The 26,050-nt window shown below is 40.0% G+C and overlaps 1 protein-coding gene across 3 annotated transcripts; it reads left to right on the forward strand.

Annotated features, from left to right (window-relative positions):
* Positions 1-308: 308 nt before the first annotated feature.
* mrc2 (mannose receptor, C-type 2) lies at positions 309-26,050 on the forward strand. 3 transcript variants are annotated; one of them, XM_086289835.1, is made up of 29 exons: positions 309-627; positions 5,642-6,034; positions 8,642-8,815; positions 8,945-9,109; positions 9,851-9,964; positions 10,223-10,366; positions 10,455-10,646; positions 12,058-12,212; positions 12,360-12,464; positions 16,364-16,479; positions 16,569-16,717; positions 18,578-18,795; positions 19,184-19,326; positions 19,418-19,514; positions 19,600-19,729; positions 19,833-19,865; positions 19,976-20,142; positions 20,380-20,566; positions 20,653-20,795; positions 20,978-21,086; positions 21,183-21,349; positions 21,427-21,535; positions 21,627-21,865; positions 21,964-22,126; positions 22,250-22,399; positions 22,654-22,767; positions 23,120-23,299; positions 23,446-23,469; positions 23,570-26,050. In XM_086289835.1, the coding sequence occupies exons 1-29, from the start codon at positions 501-503 to the stop codon at positions 23,788-23,790; spliced, it is 4,428 nt and encodes a 1,475-aa protein (XP_086145961.1). In that variant the 5' UTR covers positions 309-500; the 3' UTR covers positions 23,791-26,050. The 3 variants fall into 3 exon arrangements, with proteins under 3 accessions (XP_086145961.1, XP_086145964.1, XP_086145962.1); XM_086289838.1 differs by having other exon boundaries at positions 312-627; positions 20,398-20,566; positions 23,570-26,049; XM_086289836.1 differs by having other exon boundaries at positions 313-627; positions 23,573-26,049.

Here is a 26,050-nt window from a genome sequence, read left to right on the forward strand (position 1 = left end):
AAAAAATTATTGTTTTTAGATTCCAAAGACAGTACATTGTCCAATAACTGAGTTCCGTCATGTGCAGTGTTGGGGAAACCTGTAGTCAGCTGAGAATGAAGAAGTAACTTGGGTAAGTGACGAAACGTTTCTCCCATTGGAAACGCTACGTCCAGATGAACAGAATCAACCTTTTGGGATTTGCTTACCTGGATGATTAAGCAAACATTAAGACATTACATTATAGAAGTACAACTCGACGTCCTGTATGACACGCTCGGACCTCATTTTGGGAACCATATCAACACCGTCACACACTCTCAGTGTTGACTCTGCTCCATTCATTTCACTCTCCTCTGACTGAAAGGCAGACGGAGCTCTAGCGGTCAGACTCGCCACCACCAGCTCTGCATCCTCCGTCCTCGGAGTCAAACAGTCGGGCCGTGAGTTGCTCCGACGTTACTTTGTTTCTCCACATTTGGGTGTTTTTGCAGCTTGTGCTGGCGTGTGCGGCTTCGAGCATGCAAAGCAAGCGCAGTTACCGAAACAAGGAATCGGGGGCAACATGGACAAATCGGCAACTTATACTTTACAAATGCACTTTATATTTATTCATCTTTAGTCTGGAACTGAAGAAGAGCGTAACGGGTGAGCATAAAACAGCTCTTGCTTGATTTCATTCATGTAAAGTCGAGAAAAAGCAGGAAGGCAGTAACCATATTGTGCATGCATTTGTTTTGGTAAAGACTTCCACGCGGAAAATACATTAAAAGCTTCGCATTGTGGCTTTAGTGCTTTGGTATGCCACGAACCAAAAAGGCCAAGCAGTGAGTGGAACCAGATGTGGAGAAAAACTGGGGGAGGAGGAAAGAGGCTACAGGCTTAGTGTCTGTATAGTGATTCTTATTTATGCGTAAAGTTCATCAGAAAACACAAAGAAAGGCACCTTTTTGAGAGGCCTGTTTGATCTATTTTGGTAACGGATGGGAATCTTTAGACTGCTTTGTAAAATCGACTTGGAGAGACGCTTCATTTGGCACCCTGCGGGCAGATGTGACCTTTGCATCCTGTTACAGGCTGCAATTAACACATTCAGTCCGGCCCTACATAACTGTTAGGTCTGCACATCACCTAAAAACCCACATATTCTCCAAAGATTAGAAAAGAGGTAGATAACATCATTGTTTGCTTTTAAACGCCTGGCTTTAAATCAGATTTGCTTAATTTCTCTCAATTTCATGCTTGTCATCTAAAAGTTTGTCAGACTTACTAGGCTTAACCTGTCAGTGACTATTTTGCTTCATTTTGTATGAATGATTAAATACTGTGTACAAGCAGCTACCACAAAGAAATTCAATAAGTTAGGCAATGCATTCTGACCAATCTTCATTTAATATTTTCCATGTGATTAAATTGCTTCTTATGCTGTTTAACACTTTGAAGTTTGAGGATGTCAGTCTGCACACCAATCCATGACAAAATGTGAAATAGGCCTGAAAAAGCCTTTTGTGTGTGCGTTTGTGTTTTTCTTTTCCCTTTGAATTTGTGATCAATATAGTTCAATATGCAGTATATTTTGTGTTGAGGAACACAAAAGAACTTCAGAACATGAGTCAGTATATTGAAGGTCGTGGTTAGTTCATGAACTGGATTATGCCATATAAATATCCTTTTTTGTTAGTTTTGAACTGACTTGCACCTCTCTGCCATTGTCAAGGTTTTTTAGACCAAATGGATGAGATGTGAAAAGATTATGATAGTTTACTGATTTTAAAAGATGACATGCTGCCTCCTGATGTCCTGCTTTGTGGGTGATTTTGCAATTCATAGCCACCGGATTTACCCCCAAAATATCTTTGGTCTAAAATAGGCCAGCATTTTGTAATTGTTTTAAATCTTTCATTGGATGTTGTTTGATTTTTAGTAGATGCTCAAACAAATGATGGGTTTAAAAGGGATTAAGATATGTTTGGGTTTTGTTTTGTTTTTTGTTTGTTTTTGTTCTTTTTATATAAGTGGCAGAAAATAGCATGGCATGCCATTTCAGAATAAGTTTCACATCCATTTTCAGTATTGATGTAACATCCTCCAGCGCTAAGCTCTCACGCCAAGCTTCCATTAAATTTATTTTAAAAATGTTTTATACAAGTCTCACAGTTAACAGCAGAAATAGAGCCGGCTTGTTTCTCACTTGATTTAACAGCTAAACCTACACTGTGATAAACTGTTATCACCATTACAAGTGTGGGAGTGATGGAAAGTTTCAATGGGGTGCACTTATTCTCACTCTGGGTTCTAAATTTGATCTGCACTTTCCCAGAGGTTCCTGTTCGCTCTGTTTCAGAGTGTGGCTGCAAAATGCAAATAGACTCTTTTCTCCAAACCCCTTCTCCTCAGATGAGGTAAAAGCCCATCCACAGTCAGGGTTGCTTCAAACGCCAGACCACCATAAAACGCCAATGAAGCAAAAGCAGCCAGCTGGAATTTCCTGTCTGTTTGTTGGTTGTCATTTTATCACACTGACCAGTTAAAGATCTGCTTTTTTTGTTTTATCTCATACATCTGTCAAAATAAGGTTATTTGGGGAAAAGACTTTGACTCATACAGTGATTTAGATCTTAGAGATAACTTTAAAAATACAAATGACGGGGAAATGAACAATCCACCTGGTTTTAATTGTCAGGCAGAAACAATCATTCACATTCAAAATAGTGTAATGTTGAGAAATTTGTTGAACAATGTTTTGAGCCAAGACTTGCTACTGACTTGTTGCCCGTATCTCTAAGTATTATTCTCCAGTCTGTTCCAACAGATGACTGCATTCAAGAATCTGAGGTTCTGGGAATATCTGGCTTTCCTGGCATTTGTTGCTAGTTGTTCTTGGCCATGTGTTTCAGCCTGTGTCTTCGGTAGGAAACCATTTTCGGCTTTGAAAAAGGGGGTGACAGGGCAAAGAAAAGGATGAGATCACAGCAGGAGAGTTGTTGTGGCTTAGCTTTCACAGGGCTCAATGACTTAAAGTTAATCTGGAATTCTGCACTCTCTCTGATTGCCCGGGAGTTTTTCTCACATCAAACATTCAGTCGTGTCGCCTCCAGGCTGGAATTAAAACTGCGAGTCTGCTTCTTGATGTCTGGAACTTCAGCTTCAGGTTGTCTAATGGTTCAAAAGCTTATGAGAGGAGAGTCTCATCCTGTCACTGTATTAATGTTAACCATATATTCACACACTGAAATTCATTCAGTGCAGTGTAATCCAGATGTTGACTGGCACGGTACTGTGTGAAACTCTTCCCACGGGCACTCTTCTGCTTAAAGCACTTCATTATTATTATTAATATTATTATTATCATTATTATTATCATTATTATTATCATTATTATTATTATTATTATATAACTCCTATTGTTAAAGGCTCAGAATAGCATCAAAGTGATTTACTTCAGTTTATCCCTCAGCCTGTTAACAAGTCAGCACTGTGTAACTTGAGCTACTCAAGTGTTCACACAACTTTTTATTTACAGTGAGACATGTAACTAAATCCTGAAAAAGACTGGAGCATAACCTCTTTGAGGCACACATCACTCTGTAATTGGAAAGCAGGAATGATTTACCGTTTAGAGCTGAGAACAAGTCAATGATAGAACATTTTATATGAGCTGGAAAGAATTCTTAGTGAGTCATTTTTAAGCAAAAATCCCTGCATTTTACTGGTTTTACTCCAGAAATGTCTCTGTTTGGTAGATTTCTAACTTCTAGGCAAAGCAGCACAGTTAAAAAAACAGAATCAGAAGATTAAATAAGTTAGAAGCTGCTAATTATAAAATTAAATGCTTTGGTTTGTGGCTGAAGGAAATACCAAAGAGACAGAAGACACTGGTCACAGAAAAGTCAGAAGTATATTTACGTTTGCCAGGCAGTGCAATAATAGAGTGAGTAGAAATACAGACACATGGAAAGATAGTTTTGCCTCAGAAGCATTCAGAATGTTTTTTTTTTTAACTTGGACGATGAAGTATAAGCTCCCACTTGCTTTTACCCTGAAAAGAAGTAAAAGCAAATGGCTTTTGTGCCCCATTCAGGCAAATTACTCCCTCTGATCTAATTCTTCTCATGATTAGAAAAGTGAGCTCGTAGTAAATAAGCCTATTGTCTCGCTGTTGCTGTATGAGTGGTTGCTATAACTTAAGAGCAGGTTGGCCTCATATCTGATGACATTGTACTTCAAACTGAACTGCTCTGCCACTGAGCTTTGGCCATTTTTTTTGCAATCAGAGCGTATATTGCTTTTGAGAAACACAGCCACAGAGGCTGAGAGCCTGTAGAAGGGCGTGTTGACTCCTTCAGATTATAGGGATGTGTTTTTTATGGCACTCATTATGAGTCTTCATTGTTTCGCCATCCATAAAATCAGAACGGGAGGTTTGTAGTGTTTTAGCTGAGCAATGGTTTGTCTAAGGTATCTATATAGAAAGAAAAATCTGAACCCTTGACCCCTTGACAGTGAATTAGTGATGACTTTTGACTTGAACTATTCTGAGTTGTCCCAATAAGGATTATTTTTCAGATAGTCCCTGTAATTGATTTGAGTTCCGTAAACTCTGAGAATCAATAGATGAATGGATTCATTATTAGTGGTAGGACATGGTGGCCCGACACCTTTCTTTGACACTTCATGTTGCCATTACCACAGTGCCCAGGGATTTTTCCATTTCTTACCCTTCTTCCTGGTCTCTTTCAGGAGCCTGCTGAGTAGGAATGCTGAGGGTCTCGCTTTTGTCCCTCAATCGCTAAACCCAGAACCACAGAGAACATATTTCTGTTTATTTTGGAAATATTTGTTCTGAAATACTTTTAATTTTAGGTCAGTTTTATGCTTCTGACTTGCCTGTTTTTGTCTGTTTTTTGCCTTCACCACGACACACAGCAGTGCCTTGACTGTCCTGATTTCTTGGTTTGTTCTAAAAAAGAAAAGAAAAGAAAAGGCAGACTTAAAATAAACCACAAACATTTTCTGAAACAGGGTGCTGGGTTTTGTTACAGAAAATCTTTGTCATTGAAGCTTGCATCCAACCACACAGGATGTGTTCTTTTTTAAATAGCTTTAGTTTTATGGTAATGTTTTATTTTACTTGGGGTAATGGTAATATGTGAATACTGTAAGGCTCTGTGCAGCAACACCAGTCTGCAGGCATCTGCAGCTTCTCAGAGAATCATTATAAAAGGGCCATAATACCAATATAGACATCAGAGCTGAGAAATCTGAACAATATGAGAACTCCATGTTAAAGCGTGGGAATGGCGTAAATTCTTGAAACCTGAAGGATGGAGAAATGATTCAACCTCTATCACTAGCCTTGAATTAAAGACATTCACAGCCATTTTTTAACAGTTTATAGCAGGTCATTTTTGCAATTCCCCCCTGCCTAAGACTCTAATATAACTTTTATGAAGGATTTTAGGGTCACTTTAGGATTATTAGCAAATTAATTCCACTGCAGTGTGTCACACTTGGACATCAGAGTCCACAACTTCCACTAGTTCTACACTAGATATTGATCCTGCCTCTGACCTCTGCTGCTCCAGCAGTTGCTAACAAGATATTGTTTTTATCAAAAGCTAGATTGAGTGCTAATGTTGTTTCTATCTCTCTCTTTGCGCAGCGCCTGCCAAGTCTGATGATTTTGCTTTCTACCTTGAGGGCCAGGGCAAGTGCCTGGGGGTGCAGGATCGCTCCCTTGCCCTGTCAGCCGCTTGTGAGGAACCCAACCAGCGCTGGAAATGGGTGACTCGGAGGCGGCTGTTCAATTTGGGCTCCTCCTTGTGCCTGGGTGTGATCGCTAATAACAGCAGCTTGAAGTTGGATAAATTTCCTTTAGGAGTATACACCTGTGATCGCGAACCCCCCAAAGTACGCTGGAGCTGGAACTGTGGCCAAGTGCTGGACAACTTCAACAGCTATCCTCTATCAGATCTACCCTGGAATCTGACAGTAGGCCGTTCCAAATGGACTCTACATGGTGGGCTGCAAGATCTGTGCTCCAAAACAAATCAGGGTAGGTGTAATTGTTATCAGTTCAAATTTGCAGTATTTATCTAATTGGTAGATAGTCTTTATCTGTGTTTGTGCCAATACATCTGTCACTCTGAAATAACTTTGTTTTTTAAACTAGCATTCCGATAAGCAAAAATTTTAATAGAATTAATGAAAGATTAAAAAACAATTGAAAACACACACGAGCCAGTTCTTTTGAATTAATTAGTCATATAATGTTTTCTGATTTTTATAAAAGCCACAAATAGTTAATTAATTTAACACGCATATACTAATTAATTTCTAGTTGGTTGAGCCTCTTTTGCCTAAATGACCTAAAGCAAATGATTCCAGTAGCTCAGTTCTGTGAAATAATCAGGAGGAATTCTAAATCATTCATCCTTCAGCTCAACTTAAGAATGCCTGGTGGGAACTGTTCTCCTCGGGTTATTCTACTGTATTTTTGTATTGGATTATGTGCTGAGGAGCTCCTCCAGAAGACAGTTTCTTTGTGTTTTTATGAGTATTTTTTGTTGTTATTCTGATTTTTAGGGTATTTATCCTCCTGCATTACACAACTTCTCCTGAGTTTCAGCAGTCTCCAGAAATGTTGTTAAAATGCTATGAAAATAATGAAACCCTTGGTGAAAATCAAAAATTCTTAATTGTAAGTCTTCTTATATCTGATATGTTCATTTCAGAGTGTTTTTAAAGTAGCTCTAATATTCATGTTATAAGCCAATGCATGCCATATATTTACTCCAAACTGCAGTAAGCTGTTAACGTTATTCCTTTTGCACAATAACAATAAAATGGTTTATTATCTAATAAGATTGTTCAAAGGCAGCTTAGATCAAGATTTAGTTTGGGGGTTCACAAATGTTGAAGACTGAGTGATGTTTTAGGAATCCAGCATGATTAAGAGACACACTGAGAAAAACATACTCACACTAAAGAGTGTGTTTATGATGTGTCTGTGCCAAGAATGCTGTATTATGTTGGTATTCTGTGTTAGTATTAGTCTACTTTGATTGCTGGAAATGAAGAGTATAAATTGAAGAGGAATGCACAGTTGGCACCCTTCTGCACGGCTGCGTCATAGCATGACATAAGCTGTGGATGAATTAAATGTTGCAAAGGCGCATTCTTTCCTACGGCCTTTGCAAAATCCCATAAAATGTTACAAAGGGCTGCAACTGCAACAGGCAGCACTTTGAGAAACCCTTAAAATCACAAGTTCGCTTCTTCTTGCTCTCGCATAGAGATGAATATATATTTCAAAATCATGTAAGCTTCACAAAAATACAATATGAAATCAGAGATATTATCCTTTAAAAATGTAGATTGGATTGAATGTTTGTAATTATAGACTCACCTGTATGACTACATAACATCATATGAGGTCATTGTATGATCACACTGAGTGAGGTCATCATTCTCTGCGTGTTTTCTGCGTCTGTGTGGCAGATAGACTTACTGCTGTGGATGCCACAGCTGTATCCGATCAAATGGATTTTAAAACATGTTGCTTTTAGGGAATGCTAGAGGACTGGCTGCCAGCCGGAAATCCAAGGAAAAACATTGTGTGTTGTGTGTGTAAACTCCGGTAAACACACACAAGTTGTTCTTGACCTAAAGTATATTTGTATTTCGTATATTTAGTTTTCTATCTAGATTAAATCTGACCATTGTGGTTGGTACCCAAGCCCCATTTCCACTTTAAGTTCCATTCTTACCATTATCAAATGTCACAGTTGTTCTTTGACAAAATTTTACAGCTAGAGTCGGTCAGCCATATAAATCTGTAGTTAACATGCTGTGCTCAGCTGCAGTTAACACAAAAAAGAAAAGTCGCCCTTTTATATTTTTCTCCCCTTTTCTTGTTTTGTGGCATGCAAACTGGGAGGATTGACATTTTTAACTTTCAAGTGGCAATCTTTACAACTTCCTTTATGAAGTCTGCTTGCGCATGGAGAGGAATGCCTCTGATATTAGTCAGCCGAGCATCGGCTCCTCTGCAGCCAAAGAGCCGGTCAATGCTAAAGGCAGAGAAGAAAGTCAGGGAGGGAGCTTCAGAAATCTTTCCTCTCTCATTTAACATGTCTGCCTCACTTTCCATTGGCGTGACTTGTTTTGGTAGCACCGCAGATCCAGCCTCTCCCTCTCACACTCCCTCGCTTTCACCCTGTTTTTCACACTGTACTATACTTGTGGAATGTGGAGACTAAAATGGCGAGTTTAGGATGAAAAAAAAAAAGTAGAAATCAGACATAATTTCTTGTTAATGTATAATTTACGATTTTGCTTTGGAATATAATTAGTTGGGGCTAATCGTTTCTAATATCATAGGAATTTCTGAACTCTTTTTGCTTGATGTTCATGATAAAAGACACTTGGCTTTCTGGAAACCCCGCCTGTTTACTCTTCCTTCCGCTGACCACTATTTGACTTTACTGTAAGCTCATCCTCTGTTTTTTACCCTGAGTTTGATTATAAAAGCTGCTGAGAAAACATATAAAGTATTTGAGTTCAGAAAAGTTCACAAGCATAGCTCCAGAAGAAAACAAACACAGACTTTCTCTGCTGCTCCATGCAGGATTTTAAAGTCTCTCTTGTGTTTACTCTGCAGAGATCTATACAATTCAGGGGAACTCTAATGGTCGCCCCTGCTACCTGCCCTTCCTTTATGATGGCCAGTGGTTCCACACTTGTACCAGCACTGGCCGTGAAGATGGCCATCTTTGGTGTGCCACCACCTATGACTATGGCAAAGACGAGCTTTGGGGATTCTGTCCTGTCAAGAGTAAGTTATAGTCTTATATGTTGATGTTACAAGATACTGTAGTCTTACATTTATATTTCTCAGTCCTCAACATTAAAGTGATTCTTTCACTTTCCTCTAATTTTTTTGTTAATTTCTTTGCCCTGTCAGGTAATGGCTGTGAAACTTTCTGGGATACTGACCCGGTCACAGACAGCTGTTACCAGTTTAACTTCCAGGCAACCCTATCATGGAGCGAGGCTCGGATCAGTTGCCGGCAGCAGGGGGCAGACCTGCTAAGCATCACCAAGCTGCATGAGCAGACCTACATTAATGGTAATGTGCAGAGGTTCACTGCTGTTTGAAATATGCTTTATTCTTGATTCTTTAATGCAATTATATAAAGTGAAACCCTATCTTTACAGTTCTATGCCATTACATTTTTATGCTGTGATTCACAACATAACAATTGATCACAGTGGAAAAGTAAAATCTATTAGAATTTGGGTTTTCTGGGAGATTCTGGGTGTTTCTTGCACTTCTGTTAGATGTGCTTTCACCTTCTCAACTCCACAATCAGTGACTATAAAAACCTTACAGTTCTGGTGACATGTGATAGATTGGCCACTTGTCCAGGGTGTACCCCATTTTTCGCCCAGGGACAGCTAGGATTGGTTCCAACCCAACTGAGACATTTTACTGGATATGTTGATGGATGGATGGATGGATGGATGGAAGGATGACCATAAAAATAAAAGCAATATGCAGATGTGCCTGGTGTGATCCCACTGGACTCAGTACCTCAGGCTGTGTAACATATTGGCAAACAGAATATTTGGTTTGCAGATTCACTCTGCCAACAGGAATATTGAATTTTGGGGGTGATGTGACTGTCCTGCCAATATTAGGCTACACTTAGACTGTTGTTACATAACTATTGTGTAATCTGCCTGGTGCAGTGGTGATTGTTAAAGTCACAGCTAATCTGACAGAGTTGAGTAACTTTTTACTTTCACATAGCAAAACCATTTTCATTTATCTTTTTACTTATTTTAAGAAGATGTTGTTGTTGTTTAGGTTTACTCACTGGTTACAGTGCTGCTTTGTGGATTGGCCTCAATGACCTGGACATCAGTGGAGGCTGGCAGTGGGCCGACTCCTCACCACTCAAGTATCTCAACTGGGAGCAAGGTTGGCCTGTAAAAACAGTTCAAGCTTTTCTGTCTTTTTAAAGCTTGAAGTGTCTGTGATCTTTCTTTTTTTGAATGTTTATTTCCTGCAGATGGCTGAGAAAAAATGCATGCTTGTTTTTAGTTCAGTTCTCAGTTCAAACACCTGCTTGGCAGCTCTCTGGTGCAACCACAGTATTTGAGCCTGAGAGTATTTTGGGATTGACACCCTGGAAATCAGTGATTTTCTGAAGAGTTTGTCTCTCTTACTCATCTTCAGAACAGCCAAATCACGCTGAAGAGAAGAACTGTGCTGTAATAAGAACTGAGTCATCAGGTCGTTGGCAAAACCGCGATTGTTCAGTTGCTCTTCCGTATGTCTGCAAGAAAAGACCCAACGCCACCCTTGACCCCTTCACCACTGGTTCGTTTTTTTATGTTTCTTAATGCAAACAGTAATACCACACTGAAAAAGTCCAACTTTGATGGGTTTTATCTCTCTGGTTACACAGATTCGTGGGCAGATGATGAGAAATATGAGTGTGATGTGGGCTGGCAGGCCTTCCAGGCTGGTTGCTATAAGCTTACTTCAGAGAAAACTGACTGGAATACAGCTCAGAAAACGTGTCAGAAAATGGAGGCCAACCTGGTTAGCATCCACACTCTACCTGAGCTGGAGTTCATCATACGTGACCTGAAGAAAGGTGTGTTTCTTAGTGGGGGGTTTTTTGTTGTTGTTGTTTTTTATAGTACTGTACTATTTCCTCTCAAAGTCAAAAATGAATCAAAGTTAATGTTTTTCTTGATGTTACCACACTTTTGTTCATCAAATGTTTCTCAAATAGGTTTCAGCTTTAACTGGACATCTATGTAATGCAGATTCCTAGTGCCTCTGCAGCAGACTTCCTACAAATAACCAAGTTGAGGGAATAAAACCTTTGTTTTCAGGCATAATGTAGACACAGGATTTTTGCCCAATAAGGAGAGTTTACATAACTGATGTTAAAGCCCAGTAGATTCACAAAAAAATCCTCAAAATTTAACCAAAATGTCTGAAATTTTATGTTTTGTTTTAAACACATGGGAGAGAACATGCTAGTATTTTAGCAGTGATTATGGTGTGAATTTTAAAAGAGAATTTCATTTTAAAAGCTTGATTATTTACTCTAATATACCATGTTAAAAATAAAGTAAATAGATAGAAAACAAATACTGTTTTACAATTTCCCTGCTGTGAATCCAGTGAATCTTTAAAATGTCTTATGATGAAAAACTTTAAAATTCTGCTTATAATGCAGTTATATATTAATATCATTGGATATAATAATTTACTCAGCAAAATTGATCAGTTTTAGACAAATTTAGAGAGGCAAGGCTGAGATGGTTTGGACATGTGCAGAGTCGATATGTTGAGCAGAGGATGCTGAATAATGCTGCACACAGGAGGAAAACACGAAGACAGCAGAGAAGGTTCATGAGTGCAGTGAAGGTGGACATCCAGAGGGTTGGTGTAACAGAACAGAGTGCTAGGAATAGTGTGAGTTGGAGGCAGATCCCTGTGGTGACCCCTAATGGGAGCAGCGAAAAGAAGATCAAGTTAGTGTTTTTTGTTTTACTGCCATGTGCTGAAAACTTTTAAGTTTGGAGCTATTAAAAAGAAAGCAGTTGAAGCCTTTATGAAACAGTCATGTTGCTGCAGAACAGTAATCCTCTTTTAAGACATTCTGCACATCATAAATCTGCATCACAGTTTTGAACGTTAACAAATGTGGCAGTGGTGATACAGCATACACTGCTGAAACCAGTACTGTTAGATTTCATTGCTTGAAAAGTTCTAAAATTGTCCTTAACTTGATTTTAAAAAGATTGCAGCAACCCTCTATATGCCTCCAATCTTCATGATTAAATAAAGAGGAAACCAGACAGTTCTCTCCTTCCTTCTCACATTCTTTCCTGAGCTTGAAAACAGCACACAAAGTGTGGAATCATATTTTTAGTCATGAAACCGCTCCAACGAATTACCAGACCTAATGGAAAATGTCACAGTTGGAACTTAAGCCTATTTCTTTTGTCCATAATCATCTTTTTAACCCAACAGTCTGTTTTTTGTTTTAGACACTGAGCAATTGTGGGTAGGGCTCCATGACACTGACATGCAAATGGACTTCCAATGGACTGATCACACTCCTGTTATCTTCACCTACTGGCATCCCTTTGAACCCAATAACTTCCGCAACACCCAGGAAGATTGCGTCTCCATGTGGGGACCTGTGAGTGATCCCTTCTGCACCCTCACATTAACCAGGGGGCCATAAGAATGCCACAGTAACAGACCCTGACTATCAGCCAGACTCCGTTTGTATATATTTACCAGCTGTTTTCTCTCTTTCTGTTTGTGTCTTGCCAATGATGTGCAGGAGGGCCGCTGGGATGACAGCCCTTGTAATCTGACCCTGCCCTCCATCTGCAAAAAACCAGGAACAAAGAGTGATGGGAAGCCACAGCACCAACAGTGTAAAAAGGTATAACTCCTTTCTTCTCTCTATACTTAATTTTCTCCTTGACATTTACTGTTTATGCTTTAGATTACTGGTAATTGTTTCAGTCCTACTGTAGACACAGACTTTTTTCTTTCTATATTTCCCTCTCTTTTACCATAAATAATGTATTCAGAGCTATTCAGCATAGAATTCTAGCTGTTGACAGGATAATTATTATTCTGAATATTTCACCCATTCCTTCACCTTTGGCCTCTTTTGCATGTGCTCCGCTCAATCTCTCACTCTTCAACTCCACTCCACTGCCCCCAGACTGTAACTGGAATATAAATCATAATTTAACTTGGAAAGTAACAAGGTGCACCACAGAGACTGAGTCCTGCGCACATAAACTATTCTCTCGGACAAAAAAAACTCTAAATAAATTAAAATAATTGTGTTTCTTTGTTTCAACATGTGTGTACAGCAAATACAAAAAAAAAGATGTGGCATCTGTGCATCTGTCCCTGATTATACAGCTCATACTTCTCTCCACACAAGACTTTACACCACTTGTACCTGACCATCGCTGGAAGCATTCACTGTGCACGTACTACATTTACGGGCCTTTTGATTAATGTTTCACACAGCGGATCACTGTAGCGAGAAGAGAAATTACAGCTCATATCTGTGCATCTTTATGCCCTTCAGCAGTGTTTTCAGCTATATATTTTTCCCAAGTACTGATTTATGATGTAAATGATCTCAAGTTGAGGGTCGTGTTGCTTCTCAGCTGTTACATTCAGCAAAGCTCTGCATATGGACGGACCATTTGTTTGGTGTAATGAATCCTTGCCTCCCTGTCCCTGGGGACCGAGGCATCATGGGTGGTAATGTGACAGGGGTCATTTGGCATGGCCTGTGCTGCAGGGTCTTGCAGCCGTGCGGTTTGTCTCGAGCAGATGAGCTCACTTCACGCAACATGTGAAACAACAATGACAGAAAGCCCACTGACTGCTTCAGCAATATTGTGCTGCTTGATCCTGAAGCCATTTACCCCATCTAGTGCTGGGTTCATTTTTCAGAAAATGTAATGGATACTGCTGTGCTGTTGTTTCACCTACTCACTGAAGCCGTAACTTTCTGTGATAGCTGTTGTTTTTCTGCTTTTTTGGCTTCTAGTTGTACTATTTTAATTATCTGGATAATTCACTTGCTTCAAGACAGTGACTTTAATAACTTAAAGAAGTCCAGTCACCTTCCTTTCCAGCTCCTAAGACTACAATGACCTGTTTGACTGAGAACCCACACAGACACTTGCTTCATGTGTAAATAATCAGGGAGGAAATACATCAGATTTGATGCCACAGGCAGGATGGGTAATACAACTGGAACTGCTTATGGTCCTTCAACCAGGCTGTGTTGAAAGGAGGTCCTAAAATAATTGAAAACTGAACTTGGTGTTTCCCCACTTCCCCACATGTCCTTCCTGCACTCAAAAAATCTGTTGTTGGATGAACACAATTTAATCATGGCACCTTTTTCCACGTGATTTAACCAAGTACTATAACAGATTTCTGACCATGTCAAAGCAACACATTTGGGATTTGGTGGTTTAATGTAATCAGATTATGTTGGATCAACGTAGTATACTTGCATTGACTTGAAGTATGTAAAGTGAAATTTGTTTTAATTCATTCTACACAGGTTAAAAACTTTAGGAAAATGCAATGAAATCTTGTTGTTTGAACAACTACTATGTTAATCAAGGCAATTACTGCTAGTCATGCTTAATTAACCAATATGGGGGTTGATGATTTCATAGAGACAAACAACCATTTGCACATTCATTCGTAATTTAGAATCACCAATTAACCCAACTCTAATTACACACTGCAAACCAGCCAGATTGTGGATTTGAACCCAGGTCCTTCTTGCTGTGAGGCAACACCACTAACCATCATGCCACCAAGCTGTCAATCCAGGCTTACCAAAACTAGGAAAGCTATGATTACAAGGCTTGATGAAGAATTTTCTGTATGTTTTTGTCATTGACAGGTTAAACCACAATAAATAGCGATAGCATACACATGGTGTGGGTGTAGTTGTCTGCCTCTTAAAACTCCAGCGTTTTTCCTGCAGTTTGACATCTAATGTGATCTTGTGAACTTCATGAGTCCAGGCAACTAACCACTCTTACTAGATTGTATCATGTCATCTCAACAAGAACAAATTAAGTTGCTGAATTTCATGCAGATGCTACATGATTTAATTACGTTCGCCATAGAAAAATGCAAATTATTTAGTTCAAATTATAAGCTTGAATCTTGTACATGTAACAACCACCCAATTTCATTTTTTGAGTGTGTATGGAATTACAGCAAACTGCAAAATGAAAAGGTGTCTTTACAATGTGATCCCAGACACTTTTTCATGTCACATAGCTCCCTCAGGCCTGTGAGATGGACTTAAGAACCGACCTCTGATGGGCAAGTGTGTCTGAGCTCACATTTGATCTGGATTGTTTCAACTCAGTACATTCATAGTTAGCTAACTGCCTCAACAATAGTGCTTACTATTTCAGTCATCTGTGTCTTTCACCTTTAGAGAGCCACCGTTCCTCATACTAATATACTCAAACTAACAGATTTTCCTGCAAGCCATACATTAGCAAGCTAAAAATATTACCCCCCCCCCAAAAGCTTCCCTCAGCTGCTTTAAAAAAGCTTCGGCTTGTTTTTCAGCTGTCAAGCCCACATCATTATTGTTTTAACTTACTTTCACTGCTACCATAGTGCTTTTTTCTAGAAAGAAAAATGCTCGGAAAAGCAACTTCATGCTAGCTTCTCAGTATAAAAGACACACATTAAGGAACTTGTTAAAGAAATGAAGGGAAGGCAAGTTATAGTTGTTGTTGGGGTTTTTTTCTTAGCTATATATGTGCTTTGTTACAGCATCAAAGGGACTTATCCCAATGTGCTCCATTGTTTGTGTCCATGTTTTGTGTGAGTAAGTGTGCAGGGAATAGTGTACTTCCATCTACAGAACATCAGCATACCATTTGTTGTCAAATGATGGATGGCATATGGGTGATTGTTTATGCTTCTATATAATTTACATATAAAAACACTGCAGACTAGCAGAAATAAATCATTTATGTAGCGTTCTGGAAATTTAACATCAGTCAGCACGGGTTGTTTAATGTTTTGAATGCAACACAAGCAAAGGGTGGTTAGCAAAGGGTTTTGGGGAGGTGTAAGTTTCAGGAAATAATGCTTCTCAAGCAGCTGAAACCTTTGGGGTTTCTGCCTAGATGGCAAATGTGGTTGTGCAAAAGGCCTAGGGTTGGGTTTATTCACACAGTGCTGTATATAACCTGTCTCTCTCTATCGTTCTCATGCAAAATCTCACCCCTTCTACATGTTGGCTGCACTCTGTGTCTGTACATGACCACAGCTACAGTACATGAGGTGGCAGGAGGGACTGAGTCCAGGAAAAGGTTTTTTTTCTTTCTGCAAATGGAAAATTATCAGCTTTCTGTTTTTACATACACTAATTTGTGTTTTGTGAAAAATATCATTCAAATGCTTTGCATGGAAACATACTATATGCTGTATTTTTCCTACAAAAAAGTACAGCGTGGTGGGTCTTGCATGATTTTACATAGTTCGTCTAACTCTTTCTGGTGAAACACAATGAATTTAAACTGCATAACTCAGTGGTCATGATTCTGAGAGAAAACATTTTCCAAAAATAAGTATGATTGTCTCCGTGTGTGCTTTGATGCACTTTGACGTTCACACTTTAAACTAGAAAATTTGAAGAGTTGCCCAACCTTTGTAGATGCTTGCTTTCTTTGACTGGTATATTTATTTTGTAAGGCTTTGGTTTTTTTGGTTTTATAAGTCTCCACATCCTGTTAAATTCCTCTCCTTTCTTCTTAGGGCTGGAAGTGGCACAGTCCTGCTTGTTACTGGGTGGGAGAAGAAATGCTCACCTTTGATGGAGCCAGAAAGTTCTGCGAGGACCAAGGAGCCACACTTATTACTATCACTAACAGGTAAATACTGCACTGACAGGGAAGCGATTTTACCCTGCACCGATTAAAAGTCAGTCCTAGTTCCCTAAAACACCTCGTCGCTTTTAAAGGTTTGAGCAAGCCTTCGCCAGCAGCCTGGTGTTCGGGCGCTCTGGAGATTCCTTTTGGATTGGTCTTCGTAACAAGGGAAATCACGGTGCTTTCCAGTGGATTACCAATGATGAAGTGTCCTACACCCACTGGAATCGAGACCAGCCAGGTGGGTCACACTTCAGATTTAAATTAGCAGAATGGCATGTACAGTATGACCTGATATTGTACTGCTGGTAACTGTACTGTTGTTACAACAATTGCAGAGCAACTTTAAATCAGTTATTATTGATATACTGTAAACCACTGACGATTTTAAACAATCTTCAAAAAAAATCCTTTAGCACCATACATCCACTGAACAAGTTTTTGCCAGTAAATAAGTGCTGAGTTTTTCTTCTCTGATAATATACAAGTAAATATAATATAATGGAATCCATCTGCTAGCTGGGGCTCTTTCTGCGGGGAGTTTCCATGGATTATTTTGTATTTGCTTGGGTTATCTCCAAGTGCTCCGGCTTCCTCCAACAGTCCAAAGACATGCATGCAAGGTTAATTGGTTATTCTACAGTTACAGTACGTGTGACCGTTAGCATGAAAGGTTGTCTGTCTCTCTGTGATAGCATTGCTACAGACTGTCCAGGATGTGCTTGCCTTTGATAGTTGGGATAGGGCTGTATTATCACTAAACTACTTACATTAGCCAATTAGTTTAAGGATTTAACTGATTAATTATCTCTGCTTTATTTTTTTCATATATTTGCTATATTATTTTTAAATTGTTATATTGGGGGGGGTCTTGTTTTGTTATAATAATAAGAATAAAATACAGCTGTGTTCAGAAATTTACATACACTCCTCACAGTCATGAATGTTATGCCAATTTGGGCCTTTTTATGTTTTTGTTTTTTGTTTTTTTACAATTCTTTTTCCAGGTGATTGAAAAAACAAGAATTGGTTGTACAGTTTGGTTTTATTTTTATTTGTGTCCAATTCTTGTTTTTTAAGGTAATTAAATACGTATGCTGTACAATCATTCCACCCTGGAGTTTTTGTATGGAGAATTACCTGTTTGATTGACTACAATTAACAGAAAAGAGAAAACAAAATGAAAAGAGGAACATGCAAAAGTTTCTTGTTTTCTTTTTTGTTGCTAGCTGCATTATGCTTACATAATAGCAGGTCATTTACAATAGCCCCTAAAATAAAAGTAGGTTAGTGAAGTCTCTTAATCAAAATGAATTCTGTTTCAGAGCCAATTTGTGATTTAATGTGCAAAGAAGAAAACAGATTGGTCCCAGGTGTTTTATTCTTTTGCCAAAATACAGATTTAGAACAACATTTAGAGGCATTTACTTCTTAGGCAGTCTTGATTAACAGACAATCTGCGTGTTTTGGAAAATAATCAGCAGCAGTTGCAATTAGCCTGAAGGGTGCTTTTGTGCTACTTTTAATTTAATGTTTTAAAATTGGACTACTTCTTGGGAAACTTTTAACAACCATCAGAGCAGCAGAGAAGGAAATTCTGTCAGTAAAATATTGACCATTGTGGAGTTTAGATCTACAATGGAAACAATTTCTAAATCAAACAGATGCACACTTGTCACTAATGGATGTAAAGATGTAAACTGTCTGAACTTTACTCAGTTTAAAACAGATGCTTGTGCTCTTTGAAGCGTTCTCTGCACTTTTCCTTTGCACAGTATATGCCTGCACCATAGTTCTGCCTGACATTTCTTCCTGATTAAAAGAGAGCTTGAAATTTCTATGTGCAGCATTCTATCACTTCCCATCAGCAAATATGTCATCCTTATGGATGAACCATAAGGGAGGTGAGTAATAGAGCAACAAGTTATTTTAATGCGTGTTGTCTGTACTGAGAAAGGTTAAATACAAGATTCAACAGCCATAATTGCCCAATGAGTAATGCATAATCACATTTTCCCCTTTAGATCATTTCCACACATTTCCACAGTGCAGCCTCTTTTCCTCTCCACTCACCTACGTATCGCCCCTGTATCTATTTCAGCCAACATTAGTAGCGGCTGTGTTTCTATGGCGACGGACACAGAAGCAGGTCTGTGGGATGTGAGGGAGTGTGCATCATCAAAGGCCAAATTCATCTGCCGTCAGAACCAGAACACGTCTGTGAGCCCCGAGCTCCCCGTCCCTCAGCCCACCCCGAGCCTCAGCGGGTCCTGTCCCAGCGACTGGAAGAGCAACAGCAACCTACGCTACTGTTACAAGGTTCAAAATTAAAGTGTTATTAGAAAAGAAAAGAAAATAATTATACTTCTTTTATAACAAAGTGGTGTGGTGCTCAGACTTGTGCAGGTATGGAGTTAGTTATATCTTGGTGCCAGATGGCATCTATGGGTGGCATCTGCCAATGACTGGTGAATTTTTTGCAGCAGACCCTCCCATTGGTTCTAAATTGGGTTGCACAATTTTGTGTTGCCATGCTGGCACCAGGTTTTCTTTTCTTTTTCTTTTGCGTTTCAGTAGAAAGAAATGAATTTTTACTTATGGAAATTTTAATCTGCCACTTGTAACAGAAATAATTATTTCAGCAATCAACAAGATTTGAAGAACAGAATTAATTAAACTGAATGACATCTTCATCATCTCTGTTCAGGTGTTTCATTTCTCCCAGCTGGAACAGAAGTTAACTTGGATGCGGGCTCATAATTTCTGCAGGAAACATGGAGCCAACCTGCTGAGTATCAGTGGCCCTGAGGAGGAGCAGTTTGTTTTGCAGATCCTACATGAGGCTTTTGGGTGTGTGTGGATTGTTGTTTAGATGATATGCCACATTGACAATGGCATGGATAGTGGTGGTGAGGCTGATGGCGATGATGTGTCCCCACAGGGAGTCAGAGGAACATGAGCAGCACTGGTTCTGGATTGGACTGAATCGCAGGAACCCCATGGACAATGGAAGCTGGAAGTGGAGTGATGGACTAGCTGTGAGTCATGATAACAAGCAGCCTACATGTCGAGTGATGAAAAATACTTCAAATGCAATCTGTTTAATCCTTGCTTGTGTCTCAGTTAACATACCAGAACTTTGGTCGGTACTACTACAACATACGGCAGTGTGCTGCGGCAGACTTGGGTAGTATGACTTGGCTGGCCATGCACTGTGACTCTGAGTTAGACTGGATCTGCAAGATCCCTAGAGGTAAAACAGCCGTGGACTTTAAGCATAAATCGTGTGTTGGATCAATACATATTGTCAAAACATATACTTGTTGGTCGTCACAACTTTTGTCTTGTATTTTTAGGTAGTGTTGAGAAGGTACCAGAAATCACTGAAGGTCTGTCTTATTTTCATAGCTTTCTTTTTATCACCTTTGTTTTTATTTTAAAACCTTCCTTCTACATGTCAACGTTTGTTGATGTTTTTTAATTTCCTGGCTCCATTCAGGCACCAGTTCACCTGAATGGATTGGCTTCCGGGAGGCTGAGTATAAGTTTTTTGACCACCGTAGCACCTGGGACCAAGCCCAGAGGATTTGCTCCTGGTTTGATTCCTCATTGGCCTCGGTTCACTCAGCAGAGGAGCAGACATTCCTGGCCAACACTTTACGCAAGGTATGGTGCTCGTCATCATTTACAGGAACTAATTTAGTCCAAAAATTGAAATTAATTGCCATTGTCTTGGCAAGCAAGTAAAGTCCAGCTTCATCATTACAGAATCTAACCATTACACTATATATAACTACAGTTATTTATATAATTAGACATTTACAGTGATACTGTGGTATAAATCTGTAGTACTCTTTTTTTTCTATAAACAGACCTCTTATGCCTAGACACACTTTTTCACAGTTTGTGTCCCACCTTCAGATGTCTAAGGTGGAAGGTGACCTCTGGTGGCTGGGACTTCACACCTATGAAAATGACGGCCGCTTCCGATGGTCTGATCACTCGGTGTTAAATTATGTGGCCTGGGCCCTTGGCAGGCCGCTCCCAATCAGCAGAGATCGGAAATGCATCTGCATGTCAGCCAACAAAGGTAAGAGCAGCTGGAAAGAGATATAGTGAGAAGCTCATTTAAATCCAGAGTATTTCCATTAGCGTGTCTTTCTCAAACCCAAACAGAGGACTGGGCTGATCAAAAGTGCCACTCTGACCTGCCTTACATCTGTAAGAGAGTGAATGTCACAGGGACCGCTCCTCCAACTCCACCATCCCCTCATCCACCATCAGGGTGTCGTGATGGATGGTCTTCCTTTCAGCATAAGGTAGAGCTAAAAGTGTAACAGCATAACGCATTATGGTCATTTGTACGAATGATGACTCAAATGAATTTTGCATGCAGCCAGTAAAGTACAAGAACTACAATAACAACAGAGCACATGCTGTATTTCAGGCATCCTTATGCAACTTGACTACAGTAAAACAGCGATATTGTCTGCTTGTGTAGTGTTTCAGAGTATTTGATCAGTCAAACCGAGTCACATGGTCCGCAGCCAAGCTCAACTGTGAGAGTCAGGGAGGTGTCCTGGCAGTGATATCCAATCATTTGCAGCAAGGTAATTAAAGGAGAATACAAATGGCATACAGTCAAAACCTGGGGGTGGACGAGGTGTGTCATCAGACTGTCGTGCAACTTATTCTCTTCCTCACAGCTTTTGTCACCACTTTGCTGAAGAACGCCAGCGCTGAACTTTGGGTGGGTTTGACTTCAGACTCTAAAGCAAATTTCAAATGGGCCAAAGCTGGCCTGCTCAGCTACACAAATTGGGCACCTGGCGAGCCTCTCGACAACAGCGGACCACACCAGAACAAGACGCCGGTACTCACATTACTTTTTATGTCATGGCTTTGTCATCAGTCTGTTCCTCTTCTAAATATTTCACTGTCACCCTTCAGGGAAACTGTGTGGTGATGTATCATGAAAACTTGCAGAAGAAAACAGGCATGTGGGCTTCTCGAGCATGTGAGATGGAAAGTCATGGCTTCATCTGTCAAAGACAACAAGGTCTGATAATCACTTATTACTATGACAGTGTAATTAAGAAGTGCTATAATAAGAATTACATATGTTAGTTAACTATCATATCTGACTTCAGAACAAGGTCTCCCTCCGGCTCCGGCCCTCATTCCTGCCTCCCTGTCTAAGCCCGTGGAGCTGGGGGGAGTGACGTATCGAGTAGTGAAAAAACGCCTGGATTGGACTGGTGCTCTGCACCTCTGTGAATCTTTGAATGGGACTCTTGCCAGGGTGAAGGATCCGTTCCAGCAAGGTTACCTCACACTGCTTATAAACAGCTTGCGCCAGCCAGCCTGGATTGGGCTTTACAACTATGGAGTAAGCCGATTATAATTAAAAATACAAATATCAGTTGAAAAGCTTTTTATCAGTGTGAGAGAAACTGCAGTGAAATAATTTTTTATTTTCTGGTTCAGGGAAGGAGCTTTACCTGGCTGAATAATGAAGATGTCACATATTCAAACTGGAATGATGGAGAGCCTAGTCTGATGGCTGGATGTGGTCACATGACCACCACAGGGCAATGGACTGTGACTCCCTGTGATTCGAGACTAGATGCTGCTATCTGTCAAATGAGTGGTATGTGTGTATCAACAACCAAATATAAGACTGCATTAAAAAAGAATGCTAATAACAATTTAGTAGGACTGAATATTCTTTGACAACATTTTGACTTACATTCAAATGTTTTGTTTTTGCCAGATGAGCCTGTGATTCATCAGTGGATCTACCCTGGCATGTGCCCCCAGTCTCTGGGAGAGTGGGCTTGGGTCCCTTTCAGAAACCACTGTTACGCCTTCAATTTGCAGCTGCTTAGACTGCAGGATGATGCACATAGATCCTGCAAAAAAAGTATGGAAGCATCTCAGAAACCACACGTCTCCACTAGCTTTATTGTACAGCTTGTACAGCTTATAACACTAAATTGAAAACCAATTAAATACAAAAGCCCTGTCCTTGTCCACGGCAAACATGATTGACAAAATACATCAATAATACTAAATTTAGCAACGTTGTCATTCAGCCTGGGGCAGAACTGTTCTGTCTCCCTAGTAATCAATTCAGTTTGGTTCCATCTCTGTTTCTTTCTTTTTTGTCTCTTCTAGTCGGAGCAGAACTTCTCTCTATCATGGATGAGACAGAGAATGGATTTGTATGGGAGCACATCCAGAGTTATGCAGAACAGGCACATGGAGCTTGGCTGGGTGTCAGCGTGAAAGGTCCAACATTATTGCCTCAGCCTGTCTCTTCTATGTCGCTCTATAGCAGCAGATTTAAAATCCATGCTGACAGACTTGTGGAAGGGAAATGCTTGCAGTTTATCTTTTGTGATTCAGTTTATTTAGTATAATTACTAAATGCAAGCGAGTCTCCTTATTCCAGAAAAGTTCATTTACTATCTTATTATTAGAGTAATTTGATAATTTATATGAAGTGCTACAAAACATATTTGGTGAGATGGTGAGAAGATCGAATTTTTAAGCAGAGTGTGTTTTTCTTTTATGCAAAACTAAAGACAAAGTCCTTGAAAACTGCACTCTGAATATGTTTATGCTCATGCTCCTACCACAGGTAGAGGTCTAGTGTGGTCTGAGGGCACAGAGATGCTGTATACCAACTGGGAGGGACATGATGTCGTTTCTTCTGTGCTCTCCATCAACTCCTGCTTCTGGATCCAGAGCAACACTGGTCGGTGGAAGCCGGGCTCCTGTAGAAATCGCACACACGGAGTCATCTGCAAACGGCCTCGCAGTAAGCACAAAGAAGTTAATTGAACTGTCATGTTAAGCAGCATTTGCCAGTCATTATTATGTTTCTTAGTAATTTGCTAAGGGAAATGCCTAAATTATGATGCAGATTCTTAGCACACTACTGACTGTTCAATATTCCATCCGCAGGTGCTGAAATCTTAACTTCAGACGGTAAGTTTTGTTCACAACTGCTAAGTTATTCAGCTCATTTGAAGCCAGAATTGTGTGCGCTTATCCAGATTTCCATCTCTCCTTCTCAATCTCTACCCAGTAGATAGTCACCGCCTGCCCACGCTGATTGTTGTTATGGTAGCGGGCCTGGTGCTTGTGGTGCTGATTGTTGGCGTGATCTACTTCTACCGACACCGAACTGTTGGATCGCGGGGCTCTTATGAAGGGGCCCGCTACAGCCGCACCAACTCCAACAGTGCAGAACAGGCCGAGAAGAATATCTTGGTGTCTGACATGGAGTTGAATGAGCAGCCAGAGTAGCCCGAGCCGCCCTGGACTGACGGACCAACCCGGGACTGAACCCGACCTGACACAGTAGAGGCTGATTTCAAAGTGCTGAATACACGTTGTGGCATGTATCTGTTTTTGCTGCCACTTTTGAAACCAAAAAAACCGAGAAAAAAACAAAACAATAAAAGATTTTTAAAGTGCTGAAAGGCTGTGTGGAGCGCAGCAGATGTTTATTTTTTAAATTGAAACCCTGTCTTCAAAATCCCGTTTTGCCAAAATCTTACAGTTTAAGTGATTTTTCCCTTCACAAATCAGATACCTCCATCTGCACAGCTCTTTCCTAAAAAGAATTCAAGAAGGCCATAATGGATCAGATGGGAATAATTTGTCCCAGCTGGAAATATTCACCATAAAACCAGTTTTATGCAAAAACTCTTTGCTGCCTTCCCTGGTGCCAAAGTCAGGTTTTTTCTCACATTGTATATTTTCTTCCTATTTTGATTGACAAAAGAAAATTGCACAGCTACGGATCAGTTTCAACAACATTTTTCTGTCATCTGAATATCTGCAGTCTTGTTCGGGATCAAAGTCATTTTTCTGATTTGCTTTTTGGTTTTTTTTCTTTCATTTTTTTGCCACGTCAGTATTAACCTGAACTTGAACTTGTTTTTTGTTGGTTCTTGTGTAAATGTGTCTTTCCCACTGACTTTTCAGTATCTGTGCAGCTGCAGAGAAGTGTAACTCATAATGCATGTGTGGTTTTGTGAGCCTGCCTCCCTCCTCTTTCCTGATGTGACACGTCGGCACCAGCTGTCAGGCGAGCAGAGGAGGAGGAAGAAGTCTAAATGTGAATGTGTGGAAGGTGAAAGGGACCAGTGACCTCAAACCGTCTGAGGGCATACACTATAATTGTGCACATAAGTAGAAGTTTGTATTGAAAGCTGGTCTTTAAATAGACTGCATTGTCTTTTTGTTGGTATAGCAGGTCTGAAGGTTGTCATCAAATGATCAGACTTTGAGCTTCCATGACTTTATGATCTACATTTCCGCACTTTCTTCCATTGTCTTGATCTGATTCGGTCTTACTTGTTGCCACTTGCCTTTAGTCATTCTCCTTAAGGCTCAGTAACTGCTCCCAACTTGTTTGTTTTGGCTTCTCACGCTGCCATCTGGAGCTGATTCAGCATTTTTAAGGGCAGCAGTTTCTTTGTATGCAAAGCAGTTGTAATTTGATATTTTCCTGATTAATCATTTTAATGACCCTTTATTCACTTTTCCCATTCTATGTTATATCTGTCTGTCTCTTCTCTTTTTGTCTTTTTAATGATGCTGGTTTGACTTATATAAAACCCTTAAAAGACATTTGGACGCATACCCCCCTTTTATGGAATGCTGGCCACTTAAACGTCGAATTCTCCTGCAACAGAAAACATCGTTCATGTGAATGACACAGTTGCAAATATGAGAGCCAAAAAAAATGTCTAAAAACCAAATTCAGTCGTTTTAAGTTTTCACATTTGCCTCATCAAATATTTTCCTTGCCTTTTGAGTGCATTTCTGTCTTCCTGTTTAGAGGAATGCTTTGGAGCCATTTCAGTCTGAGGCTTTTGGTGTTTCACTGAAGCTGTTATGGAAAAAAAAAAAGAAAAAGAAAAAAATCACAGCCCTTTTTGCTCTGTGAGTCGGACTAAGATTGAGGGGGAAGGGAGAAGGATAGGGAGTAAGTAGAAGTGTGTGTTTTAGTGTGTGCGCAGTCTCCAGCTGTGGAATGTTGAGTCGGCAAGAAGAGCTCAGTGGCACGTCTGGAACCAATCAGCAAAGGAGGGCTTTGGGACATGAAGGTCAGAAAAAAAACGGGAAAAAAAATAAGTAAAGAAAAGGGGGAAAGGAGGAGGAGTGTAAGGAGGAGCTAGAGATGAAGGTAGAGAAAAAGGAATGTTAAAGGTGCAGGGGTTTAGTCCGGGCGTGCTCTGTCCTCTGCTGGTGGATTGCTGTAAAGGTTTGCCTTTATGCGCAGTAGATGTGAACCTACTGAGGTGATGATGTAAAAGTGAGATAAGCATCGGTGTGATCCCCAGTGTGTGTGATGCAGGTTGGCTCATGTCCCTGTGAAGATACCTGAAGCACCTGATAATTTGTAAGTTTTTGTGTCATTTTTATATGAAATGAATAAAAGTCTATGTTCTGAAAACTTTTGTTTTCACGTGAATTATCATTAATTCCAAAACAAACTCTTTTGTGACTGTGGGAACCAGTTATCTGTCAAGGCCAAGTGCTGACTTAGTCCCAC

This window comes from Aulonocara sp. 'chitande type north' Nkhata Bay, linkage group LG4 (genome assembly GCF_057382095.1).
Source record: "Aulonocara sp. 'chitande type north' Nkhata Bay isolate Kocher_YH1m ecotype deep benthic linkage group LG4, A_spYH_male_GT1.1, whole genome shotgun sequence".
Lineage (NCBI taxonomy): Eukaryota > Metazoa > Chordata > Actinopteri > Cichliformes > Cichlidae > Aulonocara > Aulonocara sp. 'chitande type north' Nkhata Bay.

Coding starts and splice junctions, on each gene's coding strand:
- mrc2 (XM_086289835.1), top strand. CDS start 501: ATGCAAAGCAAGCGCAGTTACCGAAACAAGGAATCGGGGGCAACATGG. Junction 10,367..10,454: donor CCTTGACCCCTTCACCACTG/GTTCGTTTTTTT, acceptor CTGGTTACACAG/ATTCGTGGGCAGATGATGAG. Junction 20,143..20,379: donor TGGCCAACACTTTACGCAAG/GTATGGTGCTCG, acceptor ACTTTTTCACAG/TTTGTGTCCCACCTTCAGAT.